This window comes from Chelonia mydas, chromosome 6 (genome assembly GCF_015237465.2).
Source record: "Chelonia mydas isolate rCheMyd1 chromosome 6, rCheMyd1.pri.v2, whole genome shotgun sequence".
Classification (NCBI taxonomy): Eukaryota; Metazoa; Chordata; order Testudines; family Cheloniidae; genus Chelonia; species Chelonia mydas.
The window spans coordinates 82,986,920-83,013,385 of NC_051246.2; the positions used below are offsets into that span (position 1 = coordinate 82,986,920).

General features: G+C 42.0%; 1 protein-coding gene across 7 annotated transcripts in view; it reads right to left on the reverse strand.

Annotated features, from left to right (window-relative positions):
• PRKD1 (protein kinase D1) overlaps positions 1 to 26,466 on the reverse strand; it is a 285,840-nt gene that overhangs the window by 122,354 nt on the left and 137,020 nt on the right. For all 7 annotated transcript variants that reach the window (XR_006291603.1, XR_006291602.1, XM_043548865.1 and 4 more), the window contains one exon: positions 6,049 to 6,187. Coding sequence is in view for 5 of the 7 variants with exons in the window: in XM_043548865.1 (XP_043404800.1) it covers positions 6,049 to 6,187 (139 nt within the window). In the remaining 2 variants the exon portion in view is untranslated. The remainder of the gene's footprint in view (positions 1 to 6,048; positions 6,188 to 26,466) is intronic.

Consider the following 26,466-nt stretch of genomic DNA (forward strand, 5'->3'; position numbering starts at 1 on the left):
AAAGAAGAGAGGTCTTGTGGGCACTGTATTGGGAGGTTCAGGTCTTGGCATGTCCATATGGAATTCAGCAGATATCGAAAATCGCAATCTAAAAATAAACAGCATTGTTAATGGGATAGGTAAGGCAGTCAAAACAGGAGGAGGCATTAGCAGTCTATTGCTGGATCAACGTGCAATTACCATTGACAACATACATTCAATTGCTCAAGGGTTCAGCCACCTGAATTCTACTATTTTGTCAATTATTAACAGCATGGAAAAGAATGATGTTTCACTGGCAGTTGTCTGTGTGGCCTCTGTGACAGAGTAATTGAAATGATCAAACAAAGTTTATTACAATTACAAAACTGGCCACAAGTACTAGACCGCACAGCCATTTTAAAACAAATACAGGAGCAAGGAGTAAATAATATTGCTCCTGTGTTTCTGCAATTTGCTAAATTTGATAAGGTTTCAAGTTTAGATCATGATGACAGCAAAAGTCTTCACATCATGATGGCCATCCCAAGGTGGATGCAAGATCCAGTCAAGGCGTTCTATGCCAACAGTGTGGGAACTTTGGTAAATAATACTTATGTACAGCATTATCCCACTGTGCTCCTAGTAACTAAAACTGGCTTGGAAATTAATCAGGCTTGTTGCACAAAATATAATGGATGGTGGCTATGTGAACAATTGATACCAATAACACAAAAAGAGGCTGGGCTCAATTGGTACAAAAAGAATTAGCCAATCAGATGGTACAAATACAAGATGTGGTATATGCTTTGGGATATTCCAATTTTTCCATACATGGAACAATTTGTCCCGGAATCAATACAGGATTTTGTGTGGAAGTCACTAGCACAATTCAAATTGGAACCTATGCCTTTTGGCCAACAAGTAGCGTCAGCACTGCCACGGAAATTACTACTACTCCTGGAAACCTACAAGATTTATTAATTGAATTGTTTCCCCCAGTGGAGCAATTACAATTGGACATACATGATTTGGTGGTAAGAACCAAGGAAGACTTAATATCCATAGCTCATCTTTCCAACAACAAACAGAAGAAGTAGAAAGTGTGCAAAGAGAGGTGGAAACTCCTTGATGGGAAATTCCAAAGGATGTTAGTCTATATCCAATAATCAGGACACTTACAGTAATATTGATGGAAATACAAGCCATAACATTAATTGCTCTGATTGCTACATGCAACGTCAACTATCCATATTATTCATATATTATCATTTATCAGAAGTTATATAGGAAATATATCTGGTATTTATCTATTCATGATCATGCTCATATATACACCTATACTGCTCTATAAGGTATAAGCACAATACACTTATAATCCTGACCAAAGCTCTTCTCATCCACCAAAGCCCTTCTCATTGATCACCAATTAAATAAATATAAAGGCCTCCTCATGCCACCCAAAAGTTATCAAAGAACAACTCTAGACCCCACAGATTAGTTATGGTCCCGGGCCTAACATTCCTAGGTCCACCATAAGGGACTGAAAATAATTGGACAATGAAATCTGTCCATCAGTCGTACGAGGGAATGTGCAGACTATGGGACAGATGGGGCATGAAGTATGGATGGTAAAGTAAGGTGACCACATAACAGTGTTTATCCTACTGGATCATCTTCAGTCAATGCATTATGCTTTTCCGGGACGATGGGTAAACATCCTCCCCATAAAAAAGACAAAAAGTGGGGGAAATGTAGTAGGAAGAGAGCCTGAGACATAAGCCCTTGTATCAAAGGCCTGGTATGATCGTGTGATGGATAGAGGTGTTTTGATCAAATCAACATGTACAAGGTAATGGACGGTAACAACCCACAACAGGGGGCAATATATAACTTATTTGTATCGGGGTATAAAATGAAGTTTCAGAGGAAGTGTCTTTGGCTGACCTAGGAGATAATGGAAAGTCCCACCATTAACTAAGCCAGTCCATTCCAACGGGCATACATGTGTTAGTTTAACTGTAACCATTGAGCTAGGACATTGGGACCGTGCTTCGTTGTCAATAAACCTGACCAAGTGCCTTCGCTATGAACCGAGTTTGTGGTTATTGAGCAATTCGATCAAGATCCACTGCGCCAATTATCTGCACAGAGCTGGGACAGCACACAAAGAACACACACAAGCAGCCAACATCTAACAACAGCCGGGTATATTAATTTACATAAATTATGTATTTAAAAAACAAAGATCTTATCTCTCACTTCTCATGCAATATCACATTGCAGATGCCAGAGTGGCTGTGGGTTTTGCATATTCATTTGAGATCTAGCAGTTTTCACAGTTCAGTCTCTCAGAGCATAAGAATGCCAAACTTCTTCACTGGCCTACTAAGAGATTCTAAACATTCTCAATTTTCTATTTTAATTTTGTTTCCAATCAGGATACACTGTGCAGTTACACTGTTCAATGCATTCCCTGCACTTGTAAAGGGGAAACATTCAATTGTTTAAATTACCTAGAATTCATATGTGACTAACAAATGTAATTAGCTGAGATCAATCTTAGTGCTAACGCTGGTCATAAGCAAAACTAGATAAAACCATAAACCTGATCAATATTGTCAGGAACTGTAGAGCAGAGTTCTTGTGGGGGGTATATAATAGGGCACTACAGGGGTTTTGCTTAACTGAAATTTTTGTTTAGTTGGACACAGAAGAGGACATCTCTATATGACATCAGCTGTCAGTCTCAAAATCCCAGGCCTTGGGCCAGCGGAATCTCAGTAAATGAGGGGTGGGAGGTGTGTGGCAAACTGGGAAAGAAAAAAAGAGTGTCTGACCAAGCCTAGGGGCTGTTTACTTTCATACAACAAGCCTGCTGCTGATTTAACTCATATAACTGGCATAAATATCGTTGAGTTATTTATATTTGCACACACTCGTGCACAGACATTAGGTTCCACCAGTGATGTAAGGGCATGAATGCCTTAATACTTTCATTTTTCCCCCCCAGTAGTACAGTTCTCCTTTACTGCCTTAAAGCTCTATATCAGGTGTTACTTTTGAAGATTTAAACAGCTGCTTTTCTAATTTTGGCAAACTGAAAAGCATTTTATGTGGTCTGCATTTCAAAAGAGAATAAGTTACACACCAAATAAAAGACTAAGTGCTGGTTGACTGTAGCATTATTACTGATTTACTGAACTGTAGCGATTACGTACTGTAGCAAATATGGCACAGAAAACAGGGATAGCTGGCATCTTTTCAAAATGAGTAATCTGCTTCCTGATATGGAAAATATGAATGCCCTCTTGCTGACTTACAGGAATGCTTTGGATCTTGACTTCTTTACTGTATAGCAGGGGTCGGCAACCTTTTAGAAGTGGTGTACCGAGTCTTCATTTATTCACTTTAATTTAAGGTTTCGCGTGCCAATAATACATTTTAACGTTTTTTAGAAGGTCTCGCTCTGCAAGTCTATATATTATATAACTAAACTATTGTTGTATGTAAACAAGATTTTCAAAATGTTTAAGAAGCTTCATTTAAAATTAAATTAAAATGCTGATCTTACACCGCCGGCCCACTCAGCCCGTTGCCGGCCTGGGGTTCCGTTCACCTAGGCCAGCAGCGGGCTGAGCAGGGCCTGCGGCTGAGACCCCGGCTGGCAAGGGGCCGGGAGCCAGAACCCCAGACCGGCAATGGGCTGAGAGGGGCCGGTGGCCGGGACCCCAGACTGGCAGTGGGCTGAGCGGCTCAGCTGCTGCCACTCAGTCTGCTGCCGGTCTGGGGTTCCATCTGCCGGCTCCTGCCAGCCAGGGTCCCGGCTGCCGGCCCCGCTCAGCCCGCTGCCGGTCTGGGGTCCCGGCCCTGTCCACACAGAGTAGGTACCTACCTTCTCCCTGGTTCTAGCCATTCTCTTCCTCTCTCTCTGCACTGAGATGAGGGTGGGAGTGTGCTGAGACCAGGGCTGGGGGTGAAGGAGCAGGTTGGGGTGCAGGGTCTGGCCAGGAGCTAGAATGAGGGAGGGGGCTCAGGGTTGGGGCAGGAGGTTTGGGTGTGGAGCGCTTACCTGGGCAGCTCCCACTTGGTGTGAGGGGTGCAGGTGGGAATGTGGGGTGTGTGTGTGTGCAGGAGCTCCCATTTGGTGCTCAGGGCAGGGGGCTGAGGGTGTGTGAGAAGGGTGCAGGAGTCAGGGCAGGGGGCTGGGTATGTGTGGGGGATGCCGGAGTCCGGGCTGGGGTGTGTGGGGGGTGCAGGGGTGAGGGCAGAGGGCTGGGGTGTGAGGAGGGTTCAGGGGTCAGGGTAAAGGGCTGGTGATTTGTGAGGGGGTGCAGGGGTCAGGGCAGAGGGCTGGAGGGTGTGTGTGAGGGGGTGCAGGGGTCAGGGCAGAGGGCTGGGGAGTGGGGAGGGTTCAGGGGTCAGGGCAGGGGGCTGGGGGGTGTGGGAGGGGGTGCAGGAGTCAGGGCAGAGGGCTGGGGGTGTGGGCTGGGGTCGTGGAGGTGCTCCCAGCCCCCTGCTCTGAGCGGCTCACGACAGGGGGCTGGAGGGGATATGCCCTGATTCCACCCCCCTCCCCAAGGTCCCCGGAGCAGAGAGCGCGCTGCAGTTCCACTTTTCCCTTTCCCCCTCCGTAGCAAGGGCCGTCAGCTGATTAGCCGCGGGGAGGGAGAGGAGGAGGGGCAGGAACCCAGCACGCTGGGGGAAAAGAGGCAGGGGAGGGGTAAGCTTGCCTGCCCTGCAAGGAGAGAGCGGTGGACAGGGGACAGAAAAGAGCGCGCCGGGCCGGGCAGGAATTTTAATGGCACACTGCTGTCTGCCAGGGTCCGGCAGACAGCAGCGTGCCATTAAAAATTGGCTCACATGCCGTCTTTGGCACGCATGCCATAGGTTGCCGACCCCTGCTGTATAGCCTTCATCTTTGCCTTCTTGAGCAAAGGGTATAGTAAATGGACCTTCTCTCATGCAATAGCCTTATGGGAATGCTATGGTAAAGAGAACAAAATATTCTCTGTCCACCAGCAAAGAAATGCCATCGGACTGGTTTTCTAAGTCTCATAACCTCAGGCTAAGTGAGTGTGCAACACCCACTCTATATGTTTTGAAGCATAACCTGAAAATAAAGAGGACTAGGAATCGGGGCTTGCAGGAACAATTTCTGTATAGCAAACAGGAGTGAGAATCCAAGAAAGTGAGTACAAATGTTGAGACAATTAGGAAATGGAACAAAGAAACGTGCATATTTATTTATTTAAATTTATAATATCTGTCAGCATGCATGCTTGCTTTTTCTTAATAATTTAAGAATATTAGAATTTATTAAATTCGCTAGCTGTACAACATGCTCTCTCATTTTTCGTGATGGTTTTAAACCTCAGCCTTCTTTTCCCTACCATTTTGTTTGCTAGTTATCTTCTTTTTCTGTCCCTGCCTAATTTACATTTCAAGTTCTTCGAGGCTGGGTCTATACTGTTTTAAAATCCATACAATGCCAAACAAAAGTATAGTCCTACATAAATCTGTATTACTGATAAGTAATAATAATAATGGTTTGTGCCATTGATGTATATTTGATCCACTAAAACATTAAACAATTGCTACAAATGTTATATATCTCATTTTAAGCTAATTTTAATGTAAATGCATGCTAAATTTCATGTATTTTTTTATTTGCTATGTTTTGGTTTTACCCTATTCCACAGAAGACTTTTATCCTCCCACATCAGCTTTTTTCCTTATTGTATACTGCATGTTATTACTATTCACCTATGTTAGAGATAATTTCATCCTTTATTTTTAACATTATGTTGCTGCTTTATCAGAAATTATGGCAAAATCAGGCTGTTAGAGAACATGCAGTATGATGGGGGGCGGGGGGAAAGGCATACCACGAAAACATTCATTGAGGGCTAATTTCTGTCCTCAGTTATGTACACAACTTCAAATTGTTGTACACATATATTTGAGGGCAGATTTTAGCTAAGCATTTAATCCATGAAACAAACTAAGATACCTAACCAACACCAAGATATTGTAGGTGTTCACAATTACAAAACATGATAACAAGCCTCAAGAAAACATACACTTTACCTGACAAGACAACCTCAATTAGGTCTCCTTCTTGGATATCAGTAGCTGATTTCACCAGCTGGAGAATGTTTTCAGAGGTAGGATCATGGCGAAAAAGTAGAATTTTATCATACATTCCATAGAAACCACATTCAGGAAACTGCAAATACACAACCATGAATATTTATTATAATATAAAATACAGATGTGTAAAATATAATTAACACAACTAACACTTATTTTTGATAATGACCTGTCCCCAGATTTACATATGACAAAGCTACACATTTACGTAGATGGTTTTTTTTAGCTGATGGACCATTTCTTATCCAACAGCTACCCAAGTATGAGGCTTATTACCCACATCAGTACTATGATGTGCGTGTTATAAATACTTCAGTAGTTAGATCACCTTCAGGCTCTGGAGCTGTCTCCCCCTACACCCTATGTAGGCTCTTCTATACTTCCTTCCCTTGCAACAACTGCTACAGAACTTTCTTACAGATTTCCAGCCTACCCTTAATGCTATTGCTAATACCAGTATTTAGATCAAGTAGAAAAAGATGCCCCTGGAGTTCAACTCAAGTCACCTTCATGATATTTCTCATCTCCATGTAAATGGGAATCCTGAAATATTCTAAAAGCAGAGCCCTTTGCATATCTGTGCCATGAGTTGCAGCAGTATAGAGCCATACCTTTCTCACTCCATATATTGTTTCCTTCAGAAACCTCAAATTAATATCACCCAGTCCTGAGGCTGTCCCACAGCAAAGCCCTGAGGAGGAAGACAGATGGGGGCAAACTCCATGCTGTTTACCATGTGGCATTTTCTTGGAACCATCCCTTCTGCTTGGAGGGGTATGAGGGTTGCACTCCATTCTGTCATCCCACTACTTCTATTCCATTCTAGGCATGAGAGTAGGTACTCTTCCCTCCTTTCAATTCAGGATGGGGCTTCATTCAAATCTCACTGGAAGAAGCTACTGGGAGGCTGAATCAGCCTCTCTCCAAGCCAGCCTCATCCACTTTGTTCAAAAATAAGAGCTCAATTTTTCTGGCAGCAAAAGATGGCTACTGTCCTCCTGGAGAGTGAGAGTTTGCAGTGCTGTGCTGTACTTCTAAGAGTTTCTGCCACTGGAGGTCTCGAGAGATTATGGCCCTTTACATTCTTCTTAGTATAGCCTCCTGTTACTGCAATCCATAGAGGAGTGTCAAGGTGAGTAAATCCAAGTCACACCTGGTACCTCATTCCTTTTTTAATACATATTTTATCTTTGGTCCATGCATATCTGTGTCTACACCCTAGACCAAAGTCTGCTCCTCAGTTGCACCTGAGAAAGCATATTACCTTCAAAAGGCTCAAATGAACCCAAAATTCAACTTTGTGGGTTAAATTCAACACTTGGCTATGCCAGTGTAAATCTGGAGTCACTTCACTGAAGTATTTGGAATGACTCAGGATCTACACAAGCATAAATAAGAGTTGAATTTGGCCCCATTCTTCATCTGCTGCTTTTGACTTGCTCTGTTTCCAATGGCCTGAATAAAATAATAAAAAGGCAGGTTTTTGAGGCTCACAAATAGACCAATATAAAAGCATCACTACAATTTTATTTTCAGGGCAGGGAGAGTGACAGGTTCTGTCTACCTAGATATCCGAATCACCATTTCCAGATCTTAATTTTAATTTTTTAAAATAAAAACAACCTACCTGCCCAACTCTAACTCCCACTTGATTCTGGGATCCAAAGCTGCCTCCTATTACCTCATAGGAAATGCCATCTTCTGCTGGAGTAATGTCAGTGTTTCAAACGCTTTAGATAATTTAAGTTACTCATTACTTGAAGTTCTCCTAAGAAAATACTAGGCACTTGGTGTCTGATCCTACATCTTAATATGTGAATGGCAAAGTTCACAATGAGTTCAATAGTGCAGCATCATATCTTATGTACAAAGATAAGGACAGCAAGGAATTTTTCCTGAAAGGTACTTAACAGATCATATACGTAACTAAGGACTTGTAGTGCAGTAGTGAATACACTGGCGCTGCTGCATCAATGCAGCTGTGCCGATGTAGCCTGTCTGGTGAAGATGCACTATGTCAATGGGAGAGCAATCTCCCATCGATGTAATTACTCTCTCAATGAGAGGGGGAAGCTATGTCGGCAGGAAAGCGTCTCCCGCCGACATAGCACATTGTAGACACTGCTTTAAGTCAATGTAAGTTACGTCGTTCAGTAGGGCTCAAACCCCTAAGCAACGTAACTTACATCGATTTAGGTGGTAGTGTAGAGAAACCCGAAGCCATTTTTGATTTTTCCCCTAATCCTATAAAATTAAATACTCCGAATTCATAAACCTCTAATTTCAACATATGAATACCTGGGTCAAAAAATTTGAAAATAACTGCAGATTTTGGGTGCCTCCATTTTTGGCTGTCCAATGTATGAATTTTCTGATGGTGGGTACTCAGCACATTCTGAAAATCAGGCCTGTACCTGAGCTTCTCAGGCAGAGTCTCAGTTCAGGCTCTATGAAGGTCTTGTTATATAAAGCCAGTTGCTTACCGAATAAAAGGAGAGTTTGTGCAAGCAACCTAAGCACCGAGTGACCACTGAACATCACATGGCCCCTTTAAGGCCTTTCAGGTTGGCACCCAAGAACAGAGAAACACAAAATCCCCAGGTCACTATTGAAAATCTTGGTCTGGATGTTTAAATTTAGAAACTTAACACACTAGAAACCAAACGGCATTGTTATGCATTCATCTCAGCTATTAAAAAGCTCTTCTTAATTTGACTCATCTTCAAACATATCTTTTTAACATTTTTTTAAATAGTTTAAATCTAGTACCAACAGTGTGAAAAAGTACACAGTACTACTTCATTAGGCCAATGTTTCTGATTTTTTTCTTCCTCCCAGACCTAACTGCATGATACATCTGGTCTAAAAACTACTGAATATAATGAGATCAATAACATACTGGTTACATAAGGTGAAAACGTCTACAACTCAGTTAATTTCTTATTTTCCACAGATGATTCAAACTTGTTCACAAATACATTACAACCAGCAGGAATAACAACATGCTCTTCAGGGCACAACCATCTTTTTGTTCTATGGACAGCACCTAACAACGAGGTCCTGCTCCTTCACTAGGCTCTCAGGTGATGGAGTACTACAATTACTACTATGAATAATAAAATCATGCAATTATTTTCATATAATTAATTGAAGAGCAGGGCTACTGATTCAACTTTTAAATAAGAATGTGCATCTAACTTAAGAATAGCAACTAATCACAAGGACAATATGTAGCTGCTTGTATCCTTAATATTCCATCCAATTGTTTTTCAGACAAAGCCCTTCTTGATTCACCAACAAGAACTCCTATTGCATTTGCTGGGCCCTTTAGAAAAGGCGTCAGTGTGATGCAGTGGAGGGCATGGAGGTCACCATGACAGCAGAGTTTCAGACACTGTTTAGTTGTCATGGCAGCAGAACCCAAGGCTTTTTTTCAGATTAAATACTTATTTATGGGACAAAACAAATGTATGCACATCAGCTTTTGATTTAACAGGAAAAAAACAGGCTGATAATCTTTCAACTATCACACCTTTAGAACAGAAACCCTGCATATGAGATTTTCAAAAACTGTTTTAAATAATATTTCAAAGGCAAAATGATCTACTGCACTGCAGGACTTGTAATAACTGAAAGAACACACTGAAAAAAATAAACATGGGAAACAATGTTCCCTAATTTGGTAATAATCATCCATTTTATGTAAAGGTGTTTGAGTTTTGAAATCTGACAACCCCCATTAAGCTAAACAGGCTTTCAGAAAAGCTCAAAGCCTGTAAACTCAGCTTGAGTTTATTACAAGATCAGTGATGTTTTTTCAAAGTCTTTGTTGTTGTCAGCACAAACATCTCAGATAAGTGATTTCAAATCTCTCCCAGTTTTAAGGAGCCAAACTTGTAATTTTGAAAATATAGCCACCAATGTCTGAATTTAATATCAAAGGTTCAATTCTACATCAGCAAACGAACTCAAGGTTATGAGGGATTGACAATACTGTTGAATTTCATGGTAAACACAAGGATATCCAGTCAGTGGTGCTGGAACAATTTTTATAGTAGGGGTGCTGAAGGCAGAAACGATGTATTTGGGTGGTTGTTACTACTTCAAGCCGGGGGTACAGCAGCACTCCAACACTCTGAGTTCCAGCACCTATGTACCCGGCACTGATCTTTACAGTAGGTTGTGGACTAGTATCTTTTAATAGTTTAATTTAATAGTGAATTTAAAGTTCAGCATTACTCACATGTACTACAAGAAACAAAGGACTAAATCAATAGAGAAGGTCTAACTAAAATGACTATGAACTATGGCTGAATTTTAGCTGAAGGTTTTCTTTTTTTATGTATGTAATTTGAGTAGATCTACAATTTCCATACCATTAATTTATGGCACATAACAAACTGTAACTGACATGAGAGAGACTCCTAGATATTAAGGTCAGAAGGGACCATTATGATATCTAGTCTTACCTCCTGCACAATACAGGCCACAGAATCTCACCCACCCACTCCTGCAATAAACCTCTCACCTATGCATGAGCTATTGAAGTCCTCAAATCATGGTTTAAAGACTTCAAGATGCAGAGAATCCTCCAGCAAGTGACCCATGCCCCATGCTACAGAGGAAGGTGAAAAAGCACCAGGGCCTCTTCCAATCTGCCCTGCAGGAAAATTCCTTCCCGACCCCAAATATGGCAATCAGCTGAACCCTGAGCATGTGGACAAGATTCACCAGTCAGATACCCAGGAAAGAATTCTCTGTAGTAACTCAGATTCCACCCCATCTAACATCCCATCACAAGCCATTGGGCCTATTTACCATGAATAGTTAAAGATCAAACATTGGCATGTGTGTGAACAGACCTGTGCCTTTGCTCAGCAACCAGTGGTAAGAACTGGGCAACTGGAGGGCGGGGGGGAAAGAATTGGCACAGAATTCTACCACCAGTACTTTCTATCTCAATCTTATTGGGCCTAAGCAATGGGAATAAAATCATCCCGTCTCCAGTAAACACAAGCTAACCAAGCTATGTGAATGAATGAGCAACAGGATGGACAACAAAACTCAATTTTGACAAATGCAATGTAATGCACACAGGAAGAAATAATTTAATTTAGAACCCATCTAAGTGTGTATTTAACTGTAAACACTCATGAAAAAGACTTGGGCATCAATATAAACAGCTTAACACAGTTGTCAAAAAAGCAAACCAATTGTAAGGATGTGTAGAGAATGGGATGGAAAATAATAAAGAAAATGATTACAAATGCCATTATATAAATCAACAGTATGCAATCTCCTGGAATATTGTGTTCGGTACTGATCACTCTCTCTCAATTAAAAAGCAGGAGAAATGAGAGTGAATAGAAATGCATCCAAAAAAGATCAGAGACATGAAAATACTGTCATTTGAAGAGATATTTAATAGATTAGAACGGTTTCATTTAGAGAGGCGATTAATAAAAGGGGACATGATTCAGGTCTAAAAACTAAGTCAGATGCTCTTTTTGACCCCCTCTCATACAAAAATTAGGGGAATGTCCATGAAATGGAAAGGCAGCAACTTAAAACTGATAAAAGGAAATACCCTTCTGGAGGAAAAAAAAAACCCACTCAGTGCCTACTTAACTTGTGGAACTCACTGCCACAAGATATTATTTGAGGACAAAACCTTAGTAGGAATCAAACACTAGATGTTTACATGGGAAAAAACATCCACCATTATGGTAGGTAAGATAAATTGATAAAGTGACACAAGCCCTCATACTTCAAGAATAGATAAACTACTAACTGCCTACAGTTGGGAAGAAGCTTCTATAGTAAGCTGTAGCTCACAAAAGCTTATGCTCAAATTTGTTAGTCTCTAAGGTGCCACAAGTACTCCTTTTCTTTTTGCAGACTAACACTGCTGCTACTCTGAAACCAGTTTATTCCATAGTTGTCCCTGATGGGAAATTTTGCACATTCAGTTATTCACCCTAGCTCTAAAAATAGTTATATAATACCACTATAACTGAAGTATCCCAGTGTATAAGTATCCTCTGCTGGCTTGACATTCTCTGGGGAAAAGAGCATTTTCCCTGGAAAAAGGTAAGGAACTACTCTCAGAGAAACACTGACATCACTGATGCCTACATGCCAAAAACACTGTTAAGTTTAGCTCCATTTGAAAAAGGAAATAATATTAACAAAAGAAATGTTAATTTCATGTTACTTAAAAGATAAACAATGTAGGCAGGTGGAAAACATACTCGAATAACTAACAAAATGTTTCCATTAAGCAGAAGTATTTCATTAATCTATACTTCCCTGTGGCTTACTATTACTGTGTACTTTGGATTCAATATTAGTGTAAGGAAAGAATTTCTCTCCTCTTCATAATTAGAGTAGAGGGAGGGAAGAGAGTTTTAAGTTTCAAAAGTATTGAAAATCAACTTCTAAATATACTGTAGCTACAGTAACTGTCACCAAGACTTTCAATGTGGGCAACATCTAAGTAAGCATCCAAGATTCCTAGGAGCTCTATTTTTACACAGGGTTGTTTATAATCTTCATCAGTCAGGGAAAGAAGAATCTTGGAGGCTTTTTTATTTTATTTTATTTTTTTGCATGACCACAAAGATATATAAAAATACTTTAGGTATCTAAATGTTAAGGCACATTTAAAATATTAAGGACCAAAAATCACACCTAGGATAAGCAAAAGCAAGCTTAAAGAAGTGGTACCTGCTTATTTCTTAAGATCTGATTTTGTCCCCAAATTTCTTGAAGGTGACAAATTATTCAAGCTACCTCTGAGAGAATTTTTCTCGTTCAGCACTGACTTATCTCAGGCCTTGAAAGAAATGGTTACTTTATCTTTTTAGCAAATTTGATCTACATCACGCTGATGTAGGAAAGAATCCGTTTTCTAGAATAGAAGTCGGTCTGAAATAGAACTGCAAGTGGAAAGTTTAAGAGACTGGTCTTGAAATCTGCCATACTCCCCACAGTGTATTAGTTAGCTCCGGGTATTCACTTTTGGTAAACCCCAGCAACTGTACAATGATCTAACTAGCCCTCTGGAAATTCCCAGACTCTGTTGATAATGGGTCCCTGTCACGGGGTAGGTACACCCCATCATGAGGTGTCCGATCAAAAGAAAGGGAAAGGCTGTACTGCAGCCGGGTTAGGTCCTATGCTGGTGGTATAAAACGTGGTAGTATGGCCTAGTGACCAGAGTCAAAAGGTCAGCCCTTCCACACAGCTGTGTGGCCCAATGGTGGGAGTCAATAGAGCAGCCCTTCCTCACAGGGCTGCATGGCCCAACGGCAGGAGTCAGAGTGGCCCTTCTTCATAGGGCTGCATGGCCCAACGGCAGGAGTCAGAGTGGCCCTTCCTCACAGGGCTGCATGGACCAATGATAGGAGTCAGAGTGGCCCTTCTTCATAGGGCTGCATGGCCCAATGGCAGGAGTCAGAGTGGCCCTTCTTCATAGGGCTGCATGGCCCAACGGCAGGAGTCAGAGTGGCCCTTCTTCATAGGGCTGCATGGCCCAACGGCAGGAGTCAATAGAGCAGCCCTTCCACACTGGGCTGCATGGCCCAATGGCTGGAGTCAATAAAGCTGCCCACCTCCATGGGGCTGTGTTGGCCTATTGTCTCGCTGGGGAAGTGGGGCGCCACATAGGGGTGTGTGGCACCTGGGATACGGGACTTGGGCCCTCCCTGCTCCTCTGAGTCCCAGCCTAGGGCCTTGGCAGTGGTCAGGGTGCTGAGTCAGCGGCAATCCTCCTGAAACATGGTGACCAGTTCCCTGGTTCTCCAACCAGAGCAATGTCTAAATCCCCTGCGCTGCTTCCTACCCTGTCTTCCTTGGTGGTGGTACATGGTTCCCCGGTCTCTGGAGGCCTCAGCCGGTGCAGCTCCCGATGGCTTGGTCCCTTCTCTGGGTTCCACAGGCAGCCTGGAATCTGTCTGGGGCTCAGCGCACCTTGGCTCTGTGGTCAGGGCCTGCAGCCAGAAGACAGCCTGCAGTCTGCATTCTTCCCCTTCAGCAGCCTGCCAGACTGAGCTGGGCTGTTTCCTTTTATACCTTGCCTCCAGGCTAGGCATGCCTACCAGAGGCAGACAGGTGTAGCCTCCTCAGCCTGCAATGCACAGTTAATGCTTTCTGGGCCAGTGCGGAGTAGATACACTCTGTCACAGTCCCATGTGGAGCCTGGGAGGAGTATTGTGAAAACTCCTTAGGCTCGCTGTCCGACCTCTCACTTGACAGAGGGGCGTGGCATGATTGCAAGTTTATGCCCCGTGCCTGGCAAAGGCTCAGTGCCGTAACCTCAGTACCAAGGGGCAGAGAGTCAGGTGCCTCCATCATGCCCAGGTTACCACCCTGATGGAATTCCACTGGTACCAGTTGCTCCAGTGTTGGTGTCAGGGGAGATGGAGACCTCGTCTGTACCAGTCTCTCTGATACCAAGAGGGCTAATATTGCTGGCGGTACCAATGTCAACTTGCGTACCGGGAGCATTTTCCTAGGGCGTTTGCTCTTCTCTCTTGGTACCGAAGATTCAGAGACCGTGCCCAAAGGGTCTGTGGGCCTGTCAGAAGTACCGGACACCAATGGGCACCATGACGCATGGGTGCCAAATTGGGGTCTTGGTGCCAGCGATGCCAAGGATACCAAGATTGCTTTTGGCTCTCCCTGGGCCTGCTGAGGGGACTTCCTGCTCTCTTTTTTGACATGTAAGAAGGGTCCCCGGTCTGTTTCTTCAACCCACTATCCTTCAAAGTTGAAGGTTGAGGGGAAGACTTATACCCGCCAGAAAGTTGGGGTCGGAGAGCTGCCTCCACTAAGATTTTTTTTTTTTTTTTTTTTTTTTTGGCGAAGCTCTCCTTGCAGGATCTCAGCCAGAGCTGTTGGCAGCCAGAACACTTCTGCTTGGTGTGGCCTTCGCCAAAGCAGTGGATGAACTCTGAGTGCGGCACTACTTGAAGCCCGAAAAGCCAGGCATACCCTTGTCCAGGAGGGTCCCCCCACACTGGGAGCTGACAAAAGAATGTAGTCCCTTTTTTTTTTTTTTTAAGGCAAATAGTAGAATGAAAAAAGAAACAAAAGAGGTCTTCAAAGGAAGCTAAAAGTTAGCAAATGTAAGAGAGTTAACAATCCATGAACAGACAGCTAAAGATCCGTCTCTAGCTGGGGCAATCGAGAAGGAACTGAGGATGGTTAGCCCACATGCACTGACTAGCCTCATGGTGCAGCACAAGGAGAGAAAGCACATGTGAGGGCCTAGTGGACACTGCTACCAAAGTTCTCCAATCAGCAGCACAGAGACACAGACACACCTACAGTGGAGCACCAACAGGGGACACTACTTGACGAAAAATTTAATATTCCCCTTCATACCATGAAATTTGAATAATCCAGTTTTTCATTAATAGATGAAAGGAGCAACTATTTAATGAGAAATTAATGCGCATATAATTCTTATTAGAGACATTTAAAAGGTTTTCTTACATAGGAAATCTAATCTTTAAAATGTTCACACAAATCAATTATAGGTGGCAATAATTAATGAGAAGCCCTCTACTTGTTGTGTAAAAACATATTATCCTGTATTATATCCTGACAGATTATTGCTTAGTGAAAGCTATTAGTAAATCTCAGTAGGCATGCTCAAATTATTCACACAAGAATAATTAGGTGTGTGGATTTACAACTGAAAACGCACTTCACACTATCTGTCTCACACCAGGAACAAAACTGTCAGTATAGCAAAGAGAAGTTTTTGCTTCATAATAAACCTGTGGGTTTTATTCATTACCTTAATGAACTAGAGGCAAGGGACACAAGGAAAATTTCAGACAGAAATTAGTAAACAACAAACTAAAGTCTTCTGTACACACAAGTTGCACTGCTTTCATTATACTGCTAGAGTTAAAATGGCACAACCCTAATAGCGAGGATACAGCTACACCAATATGTTTTATTTCTGTATGAGAAGGTACAGTAGAAACTGAAAGTTACGAACACCAGAGTTAAAAAAAGAAAAGGAGGACTTGTGGCACCTTAGAGACTAACCAATTTATTTGAGCATGAGCTTTCGTGAGCTACAGCTCACTTCATCGGATGCATACTGTGGAAATCGCAGAAGACATTATATACACAGACACCATGAAACAATACCTCCTCCCACCCCACTCTCCTGCTGGTAATAGCTTATCTAAAGTGATCATCAAGTTGGGCCATTTCCAGCACAAATCCAGGTTTTCTCACCCTCCGCCCCCCCACAAACAAACTCACTCTCTTGCTGGTAAAGAGACTAACCAATTTATTTGAGCATGAGCTTTCGTGAGCTAAAAACTCACCAGTTAACCAACCACCTACCTCATTTGGAACCGGAAGCACTCAATCAGGCAGCAGAGACCAAAAAAAAACAACAACAAATACTGTACAGTACTGTGTTTAAACAAACTACTAAAAAAAAGGGAAAGTTTAAAAAAAAAAATTGGGAAAGTAAGGAAACTGTTTCTGTGCTTGTTTCATTTAAATTAAGTTAGCTAAAAGCAGTATTTTTCTTCTGCATAGTAAAGGCTCAAAGCTATATTAAGTCAATGTTCAGTTGTAAACTTCTGAAAGAACAACCATAACTTTTTGTTCAGAGTTATGAAAATTTCAGAGTAATGAACAACCTTGATTCCCAAGGTGTTCGTAACTGTAGCACCTTTATATCAGCATAACTGCACCCACCCGAGGGTTGTACTGGTATAACAATTTTGGCAAAAAAATCACAACCCTAACCAACATAGTTATATTGATACAACAGCTATGCATAGATCAGCCAAAGGCTCTGATCCTGAAATTTACAGTGCATTCGAGGGATTTCCTGAAGCCCCATTGACTTCACTATCCAGTAGTCCCACTGAAGTCAATGGGACCATTTAGGTGAGGCACATATGTAAGGGTCAGCAGGATCAGGGCCTACAGTCCTCTGCCTGCAGTGGGATTTATTCAGGTGAATACTTTTATACTGGAGCACATGCAAATGACTGCACACAACTAAGGTAGGGCAGGGTTTGTCTGGCCTTACCCAGGAAGGGCAGCTCTGCTTTGTGGTGTGGGGAGGGGAGGAAGGAGGTCAGAAACTGCTGTAAAAAAGGTGCTCAGTGGTCAGCTTTGCAGCAATGACTCGCTGCTCTATGCACATTCCTGGGGCGGGGGTAAAGGGACGAAACCTGGGTGGGGGAAGTCTTTGTTCCACACAGCAAGGAAGCGAGCACCTATCCTTCCTCCCCAGTGGAGGCCAATGGCAGGCTGGGTTAGGACCTGCTGTGGGCATTACGCTAGTTGCCCTTTTTAAAGGAGAGCTGGGAAGGAATTTTTCCCGCACCACCAGAATTGGCTTTGGTGGAGTGTGGTTTTTTCACCTTCCCCACAGCGGGTGTGAGTCAGGACCTTTTCTGGTGAGAAGAGAAGGTGGTAGGCCATATGTCGCAACTTATTTTGTAAGGTTGGGCAGATGTTCAGTGCAGGTACTCCATAGGGAAGGCAGCCAGTGACCAGATAAATGGCCTGGTAAAGGACTTAAAGGAGGTACTGACTGAAGGAACAGGAGGGGGCTGGGGACTCCTCTGATTGGTACAGCAGGGAGCCAACCCCCTCCCCGTTCTCATAGCCCTCCTTAACCCTCTTACAAGGGTGGTGGATGGTAAGGTACAAGCCATGGGTCGGCTGGGGGACCTGGATGGACATTGTATCCTTGGAAATGCTAAACAGCCCCTCAGAGAGAACATGACTTGTTGGGTAAAGTCCTGCACATCTGTGGATATCCACAAAAATGGTCTGCAGATTGCAGAGTGGATTCGGATACAAATTTTGTATCTGCGCAGGGCTCTATGGACGGGACTTCAAGGAATGATATGCTATTCACTAGTCTGCAAAATCTGGAAAGATGCTACCTTATGTTACCACCACTCAAGGGTCTCCTTAGCATAGAACAGAGGGATAGGTGATGTTGCGTGCCAGCTCCATCTCAGCAGTATTTGTAGAAACCAAAGTGACAGGGATCAGTTGAAAATTTTCCCAATACCTCTAACACACTTAAAGAAATTCACCTGAAGACTTCCCTCATTGGCTGGAAGACAGGCAACTATGCAAATTCTGGGTTCTGTGCCAGAGTCAGTCAAAATAACATCAAATTGTATACGGATCATTTCGTGAAAGGATTTTCATTGGATCTTTAATGACCCAAAATATTTACCTGTTGGTTCATGAAGCACCTTTATGAGGATAATCACTGAACTCAGTACAATTCCTACTGAGATAGGTACAAGTGAAATTATGCCAAGCTGAGCTAACAGACTAAGGGTGAAATCCTGGCCCCACTGAAGTCAGTGGCTAAACAACTATTGACTTCAATGGTGACAGGGTTTTACCCCCCAAAATGCATCTCACATGCTGACCCCCTGAGGTATTCCAGGTGGAAACACACTGGTGAGGCAATGCAAGAAATCTTATACTGCTGCTGGCCATGCTATACCTATTCTGCAGATAAACACTTGCAGGACTGTCCAGCAAATAATGGAGAAGTAGGAATCTAACTCTGAAGCATCAGTTATAGCCCTGTCCTGGATGTTTGGATCAACCTACTTGACAGACCAATGATCTAATTGGGTATGGCGAATCATGTTTTCCTACATAGAAGGCTTTAGTTTCCATTGCTGTGAGCCAGGTGAATTTGAGGAGCACCGCATTTCACTTGATATTTAAAACAAAAACAAACAAAACAAAACTTCACACCCAAGCTATCCAAAATTGTACATGGTATCCTTTTAATAGTTTCTTGCAGCTCAAGGACTCAAAGACAAACTATTGGGGAAAAATGGTTGATAACTATTAATACTTTGGGATTCCAACATTATTCCAATCAGTCAGTTGGTGTATTTTATTACTGTACACGCAGAACTTTTAAATTTTGGTATACCTAGTAATTACCACTGTTGTATGATTATACCTATTTCCAACATGAATTGGAAACGTCTTTCAATGGCTTGTATTCATCACATATGAAATGATATGGATGAGTAAGAATATTCAATTTTCCCTTTCCGCTTTATTAAAATTTTCATAGAGCTTAATCAAAAGGAAAAGGAAAGATGGAATTTTTTTAATGTAAGCAGTAAGTACACCTTTTCTTTACCAGGCGGTTTTAAAATAATTAGTTGAGTGTTGTAAAAGACTTGTATTTCTCAATGAAGAACTGTTGGAGGGAAAATAATTTTCTATCACATAAAGTACTTTCCCTGACAGATCTAGAAAAGCAGCTCCTTAAGTTTTGATGTTTCTGAGGGATTATTTTCCCCCTACTACTTCTACTTTAAATATGACAATTTATTTAATCAATTAAGATTTTAAACCAATAATATGGCAATATTTGTTAGGTTCTTGATCTTTTAAAATTATTGTATTGATGCTGCAACTAACCATCCATTTGTGGTATTATAGCATTTACTATAATGCTCAAGTTGTTATGAAAAGAGTAAGAATAAATGTCACCTGAGTGCCCAAAGTGCAAAACAGTATCAGGAAATATGAAGGGGTATTTTCAGAAGTAAAAAAGGAACATTAGAACTACCGCTAGTCTCTTTCCTTTTTATCTTCAAATCTTTTTTGTTCTTTCCCCCACGTTCATCTCACCTTATATTTTATTCTATTTAGCACTATATTTATTTCTCTCTTCTCTTCTAGCTGTTCAATTCTATCTGTTATGGTCTACCTTTTTTGTTGCAAGAAAACACAATAGAAAACTCAAATGCTGAAACACTTGAGCTTTGTCCAAAGACTATAACACAACCAATATAAAGTCTTCCATTGACCTTGATGTGCATCACATTGTCCTTTATCTGCAGAGTCAGCTGCAGAACTAATGGATGGAGACTGTATCTAGTCAAAAAGAAAAGGAGTATTGTGGCACCTTAGGAATCCGATGAAGTGAGCTGTAGCTCACGAAAGCTTATGCTCAAATAAATTTGTTAGTCTCTAAGGTGCCACAAGTACTCCTTTTCTTTTTGTGAATACAGACTAACGCGGCTGCTACTCTGAAACCTGTGTCTAGTCAGTTTCCCACTGTAGGTGTAGTTAACGTGTGAACTGTTCCTATAATCTGAGTCCTGGGTCAAATATTGGCTTGTTCCTTTACCCTTGTAAGGAATAGTGGACAAGCCCATGATTGTTGCTGCTGGTATGGACTGTCTCTGAACACACAGGCTTGTCTACACAGTTTTTTAACACCAATTTTACTAAATTGTTTTTTATTTTCCTACTGATTTAAATTGGTGCAAAATATGTGTGTAGACAAGGCCTTAGCATGGATCACATAAGCAGGAGACACCCTAGCAGGAACTTTTTTGGAATCCTTTCTTAGGCATGACAGAAGACTAACAATCCAACAGGACTTCAGGGTAAACATTGTCTTATAGCATCTGGATAAGGCCAATCACACTGAAAGTTTACTGATATTTAAAAAACTTTTAAAAAACCAACAACATAAAACACATCTCACTGAACCAACAATTAACTTAAGGTGATTAAAACTTCTGAATCAACTATATTTACCAAAACACCATGTTCTCCTTAAGGCTTCTTAAATACAAATGTTCTTTATTTTTAGAACTCAGGATTTCCTTTCCCTACAGAGATTATAACACAGAAAATTTATGACACTAAAAAGTGGATAGCAGATTTGGCAAGGAGCCCTATTAACAAGTCTTTAGTTCTCACTTGTATACAACAGCCACCGTTACTGTACTACCTCACAAACATTACAAAAGTGATATACTGAAAAGACTTATCTACAGAACCCAAGGCATAATGAAAATATTTATCCTTCCTTTGTAATAATGAAAATGTTGAAAAACTTCACAGCTTTGTTATATCATGTAAGTATCTGAACCAGTATATTATTACAAAAAATTGTTTCGAATACAGCAATATGCTACTGCAGAATGATGCATTACAGCAGTTTAGAGAGCCTGGCCTAGGGACGAGGCCACTGGACTAGCTGGTAATAGGAGGAGACAGCCTCAGGGCAGGCAGTGGCACCTACAGTATGTGCATTTAGAAAGTCCCATCTGGTTCTAGAATATTACAGGCGTAGCAATAACACTTCAATTTAAGAATAGGGAATCACTCTGAAACGTATTATCTCTACAACCAAAAGGAATTTTTAAGTGCACCCACTATATTTGCCTGACCTCAGCGGCCAAGTGGCAGAGGGAGTAGCTGCCTCTTCCTCCTCCTTCCCTGCCAGTCATCTCTCACATCAACAGGAAAGAAAAGTCAGTATTTAGAAGCCTGAAGCAGCACATGCTGTCCTGCCCAGCTATGATGATATTCAGGCTTGCCTAGTGCACATTGTATTAATCTCCAAGGCAGTTTTAGGCCAAGCCCATCTAGCAGAGGAACAGACAAAGACTGGAAGACGAGGAAAGAACACAGGGTATTTGGAGAAGAGATGGGAAGGAGAAGCAGTAGCAGAGGAGATCTAATGAGAATGCAAGGAAGCAGAACAGACAAAAAGGGGGAAGAGGCATAGAAGGGAAGAGGAGGCCCACAAAATATGACTAGAAAAGAGGCAAAGTAGAGAGAGCTACATGAATGAGAGAAGGAAAGGAGACTTAAAAGGGTCAGAAGAGAGTATGACAAGGGTGAGAAGGATCTGAGTTGGAGGAAAGAGATCAGGAAGGATCTCATGATAGGGAAGGGGGATCAATTTATTGATCTGGGCTAGGGGGCTAGATAGGGGAGTCCTGGTGGCTGAGTGAAGAAAAAGATGCTAAGCATGGGAGAAGTGACAATTCTCACATACTCTCACAACTTGTAAGATTGGCCTTGTGTTAAGATCTGGGTGATAGTTCAAGACACTTTGTAATGTAGATACACAGGGCAATACCAGCATTGATCCCACTTTTACTGAAGCAAATTCTTCCAGTGAAAAGACAGTGGAAGTTTGATATGTAATGTAATGAGTAAGTCAAACAGAGAAGACCCATGATCATTTGGAGCCCTCCAAACATGAACTAAGCTACCGTACTAAATACTGTGATAGGTGACAGCATTACATGCTTTTTCCTTTTATCATTAGGACGTCTTCTATATTTCCAAATACAGGCAGCTTACATATTTATTATAAAACCCATTGCTCTTTTCCTCAGTCTTTTACCAAACATCTTTATTCTACTCCCTCCCACATCTCTACTCAACCAAAATTATATATCTATACCAATAACACATAGCTGACCATAAAGCAAGGAGACTTTAACAGTCAGTATGTTTTCTCAAGTGAGCTCTCAAAAGGGGAGGAAAAAAACATTGTTACACAGCCCAAGTGATATTCATTTAAGTCAAAAAATACAAAGGAAATATTTTACACTACTTGCCCAAGTATTGTTTTAGTACTTAATAAATCTGATTTCTTCATGTAACATCCAATCTGAAGATGAACAAGTGAGTAGTTCACCCCTGCACACTGACCTTACCTGGCTGCAAACTACTTCCTTTTTTTTCAGTTGCCATCTATGGGATAACCAACAACTACAGAGGAGAAGTACAGCTGAGCTCCTGAATAGAAAAGTCTATTTGTGTCCATTCGTTATTGTGTCTCTTTGACAGCCTGACCTCCTTGTGACCTTCTCGTGTGCCTCACTCAGGCTCTAAGAGAACACAAGCAGTTCCTTGTGACCAACCCTAAGCTAGACAGAGTCACTTCCTCTTAACAAACTTGGTCCTTTTGTTACTATACATGGAACAGATGTGTATCTGTTTCCCTTTTAACACAATAATCACGATGCTTGCTGCTTAACATAGTGGGTGTCCATTTTCAAAAAAGGAGACAGAGCCAACTGTGGCAACTATCAAGGCATTGCTCTCCTCTCCAACACTTTGAAGATTCTTGCTAGAATCCTACTGAATTGCCTGCTCCCTCTTGCAGAGGAATTACTTCCGGAGTCCCAGTGCAGCTTCTGACCATCACGAGGCACCACCAACATGATTTTTGTAGCCAGACAGATCTAGGAAAAATGTCAACAACACCACCAGGAGCTGTATATGGCCTTTATCCATCTGACCAAAGTCTTCAGCCCTATCAACCATGAGTCTCTGTGGAAAATCATGTCAAAGTTCAAGCAAATTTATCACCATTGTAAGACTTCTCCATGACCAGATGACTGCCTCCATCCTGTGCAGTGGCTCTACCTCTGAGCCCTTTGTCATCCGAACTGGTGTGAACACGGTTGTGTACTGGCACCACCCTTTTCTCCATTTTCTTAGCACTATGAAAACATTAACCCAAGACCATCTACCACAGGGCATTGGCATCCAATATCAGACTGACGGCAACCTCTTCAACCTTTCTCGTTTCCATGCCAGAACTAAAGTAATATCAGCAACAGTAACCAAACTCCAGTAGGCAGATGATTGTGCTGTTGTTGCACACTCAAAGGAAGATCTACAAACAGCCCTTAATTGCTTCTCTGAAGCTTACAAAAGCCTGGTCAATCACCAGACCTAGCAAGGAAGATCTACACTGACAAAAAAGAACTGGAAAATGTAGAATACTTTGCCTATCTTGGCAGCCGTCTCTCACAGAGGGAAGACATATAGTTGTCGAGATTCAGCACAGAATCCACTGTGCCAGCCTTGCCTTTCGCAGACTGTCTCACCAGACGTTCAGCAACCATAACATCAGAACACATATTAGACTTTTAGTCTATAAAGCGGTGATAATCCCAACACTCCTCTACGGCTGTGAGACTTGGGTGACCTAGAAAAAACATCTGAAAAACCTGCAACACCAGCACGAGCACTTTCTTTGAAAGATCCTCAACATAAAGTGGGAGGATCATCACACTAATGTCCGTGTCCTTACGGAGGGCAACATCTTCAGTGTTGAGGCCCTGGTTATCCAGCACCAGCAGAGGTGGAGCGGGCACTGTGTGTGCATGCCTGATGTATATTTACGAGCACAACTGCTGTATGCCCAACTCACGAAAGGGAAAAGGAAACGGGGAGGCCAAAAGAAACGCTTTAAAGATATCCTCAAGATTAACATCAAGAGATGTGGCATCGACACCACACACTGGGAGACAGTTGCCCCGGAAAGGGATAACTGGCAAAGACTTGTCAGAGAGTGAATGTCCAGTTTTGAAGAAAATCGCCTTGCCATGGTTGCAGAAAAACACCAGAAAAGACAGGAAAGACAATTGTCACACAGCAATCGTGGCACAACCCTGACTTCCAACACCACCTGCAACATCTGCCAACAAGTCTGTGGGTCAGGGATTGGACTCCTCAGGCACCAAAGGACCCATAAAAAAATAAAACCTGTGAAAGAGATCATCCTCTATCTCGAGGGATTACCAATGATGAGTGGATGTGAACTCCCTTCACTCAAGGCTCAAGTATGCAGCCTCTTTAACACTCCCTGCTCCTGCAAGGGAAAGAAAGCAAGAGACTGGGGCTGTTGACTAAAATGGGTTCTCCTGAATGGCATGACAGAGCACTATTTCTAAGCATGATTCTTTTTAACTGATGGGAATTGGGTAGTATGGATGACAAATCTGCCACACATCAAACAATGTGATTCCAAATGCTCTCTCAAAATCACTAATTTGGCAGACAGTGGAAACTGAAGTAGGATAAGAACACTAACTTTGTGGCTCCTAACAACATATTAAGATAAACTGTGCTGGTTGATTTGAAGAAGTCTGAAGGGAATTAAACCCAAATAAATTTGTAGTCTTGCCCTATTTCATGCAAATTATAAAGAAAAAGAGAGATTACTTTCCTCCTCAACAAGGACACATTTAACAAAATTAATGTCTCTTTCTGAGCCACTACATACCTCTCAATATTTTAGGTGGCTAAAGTGCAACAGGTCCTGCTCCTGGTGCGGGGAAGGCCCGGGGGGAAGATGTTACAGAGCAGGCCTGCCTCTCCACTCACCCCACAGTGGTGCCTCCTGCAGCTCTCGTCCTGTGGGGCTGGCTGGGCTTGTTCACCACCCCCACCCCCGCACAAAGGGTTGCAGCACTATTCAGGTTTGGGCTGGCCCCCCTGAACAGCGCTGTGACCATGTCCACTAGAGGCCAGACTGCAATACGCAGAGTGGGGAGCCAACTCCAGCCAGTCCTGCGGGATTGGAGCCACTTCAACCGGGCCAGGAAATTTAGGGGGTCAAAGCGGGCAGTTACACAAAACCCGGGACTCTTGGGAAGTATGCCACTATCTGAAACCAACACTCAATGTATGAAGTTCTGACTACAGTAGAACCCCAGAGTTATGAACACCTCAGGAATAGAGGTTTATTGTAACGCTAAAATGTTCATAACTCTGAACAAAATATTATGGTTGTTCCTTCAAAAGTTTACAGCTGAACATTGACTTAATACAACTTTGAAGTTTTACTATGCAGAAGAAACATACTGCTTTAAACCATATTAGTTTAAATTAAACAAGCACAGAAACAGCTTCCTTACCCCGTCACACCTTTTTTTTTTTTAAAAAACTTTCCCCTTCATTTTTTTAGTAGTTTACCTTTAACATAGTACTTTCTTTTTTCGGGGGGGACTCTGCTGCTGCCTGATTGTGTACTTCCAGTTCCAAATGAGGTCTGTGGTTGACTGGTCAGTTCATAAGTCTGGTGTTCATAATGCTGAGGTTCTACTGTACTTAAACTAAAAGTTGGGGGGCTGGGGAGGATTGTAGGTTTGTTTTTAAATTGTAAGCCGTTCTTTTGTTATGGAGTATCAATAAATTGCACCAACTGAACAAAAAACAACAGATGAGTGCATTTGTGATTAAGGAAACAAACAAACCAAAAAATACCCCTATAAATTCCTGCAAATACAAATTTACAAGTGTCTACATGAAATGAGACAACTGATACCTCCTAGAAATCTTTGGAAAACATTCAGTTTTGTAAGCATTATTCCAGTTGCACAAAAAAGTATCTTTAATGATTATGCCTTTATTTGCACCAGCTATTTGTTCCCTATCAGACATCCTAACTAAGACCCAATCCTACAATCTTATCTGTGTGGACAAACCCCATCTACTCTGACTTCAATGGGACTCCATTTGGATCAGACTGCTGAATTAGTGCCTAGGTTCATACGTGAAACCAGAGTGGAGCTTCAATCTTTTTTCCTCCTGCTTTAGAATGAAGCTCAGGCAGGACACAAAAACAACTGCTGGCTCTCTTGTTCATTGTAGTTCTATTACCCAGCTTTCTAAAATGCCAGTGAAGTGGAAGATAAGCAGCACGATTCCACTCTGATTTCACTCTTCTCCTTGAATGATTATTTCGCCTTGCCCTGC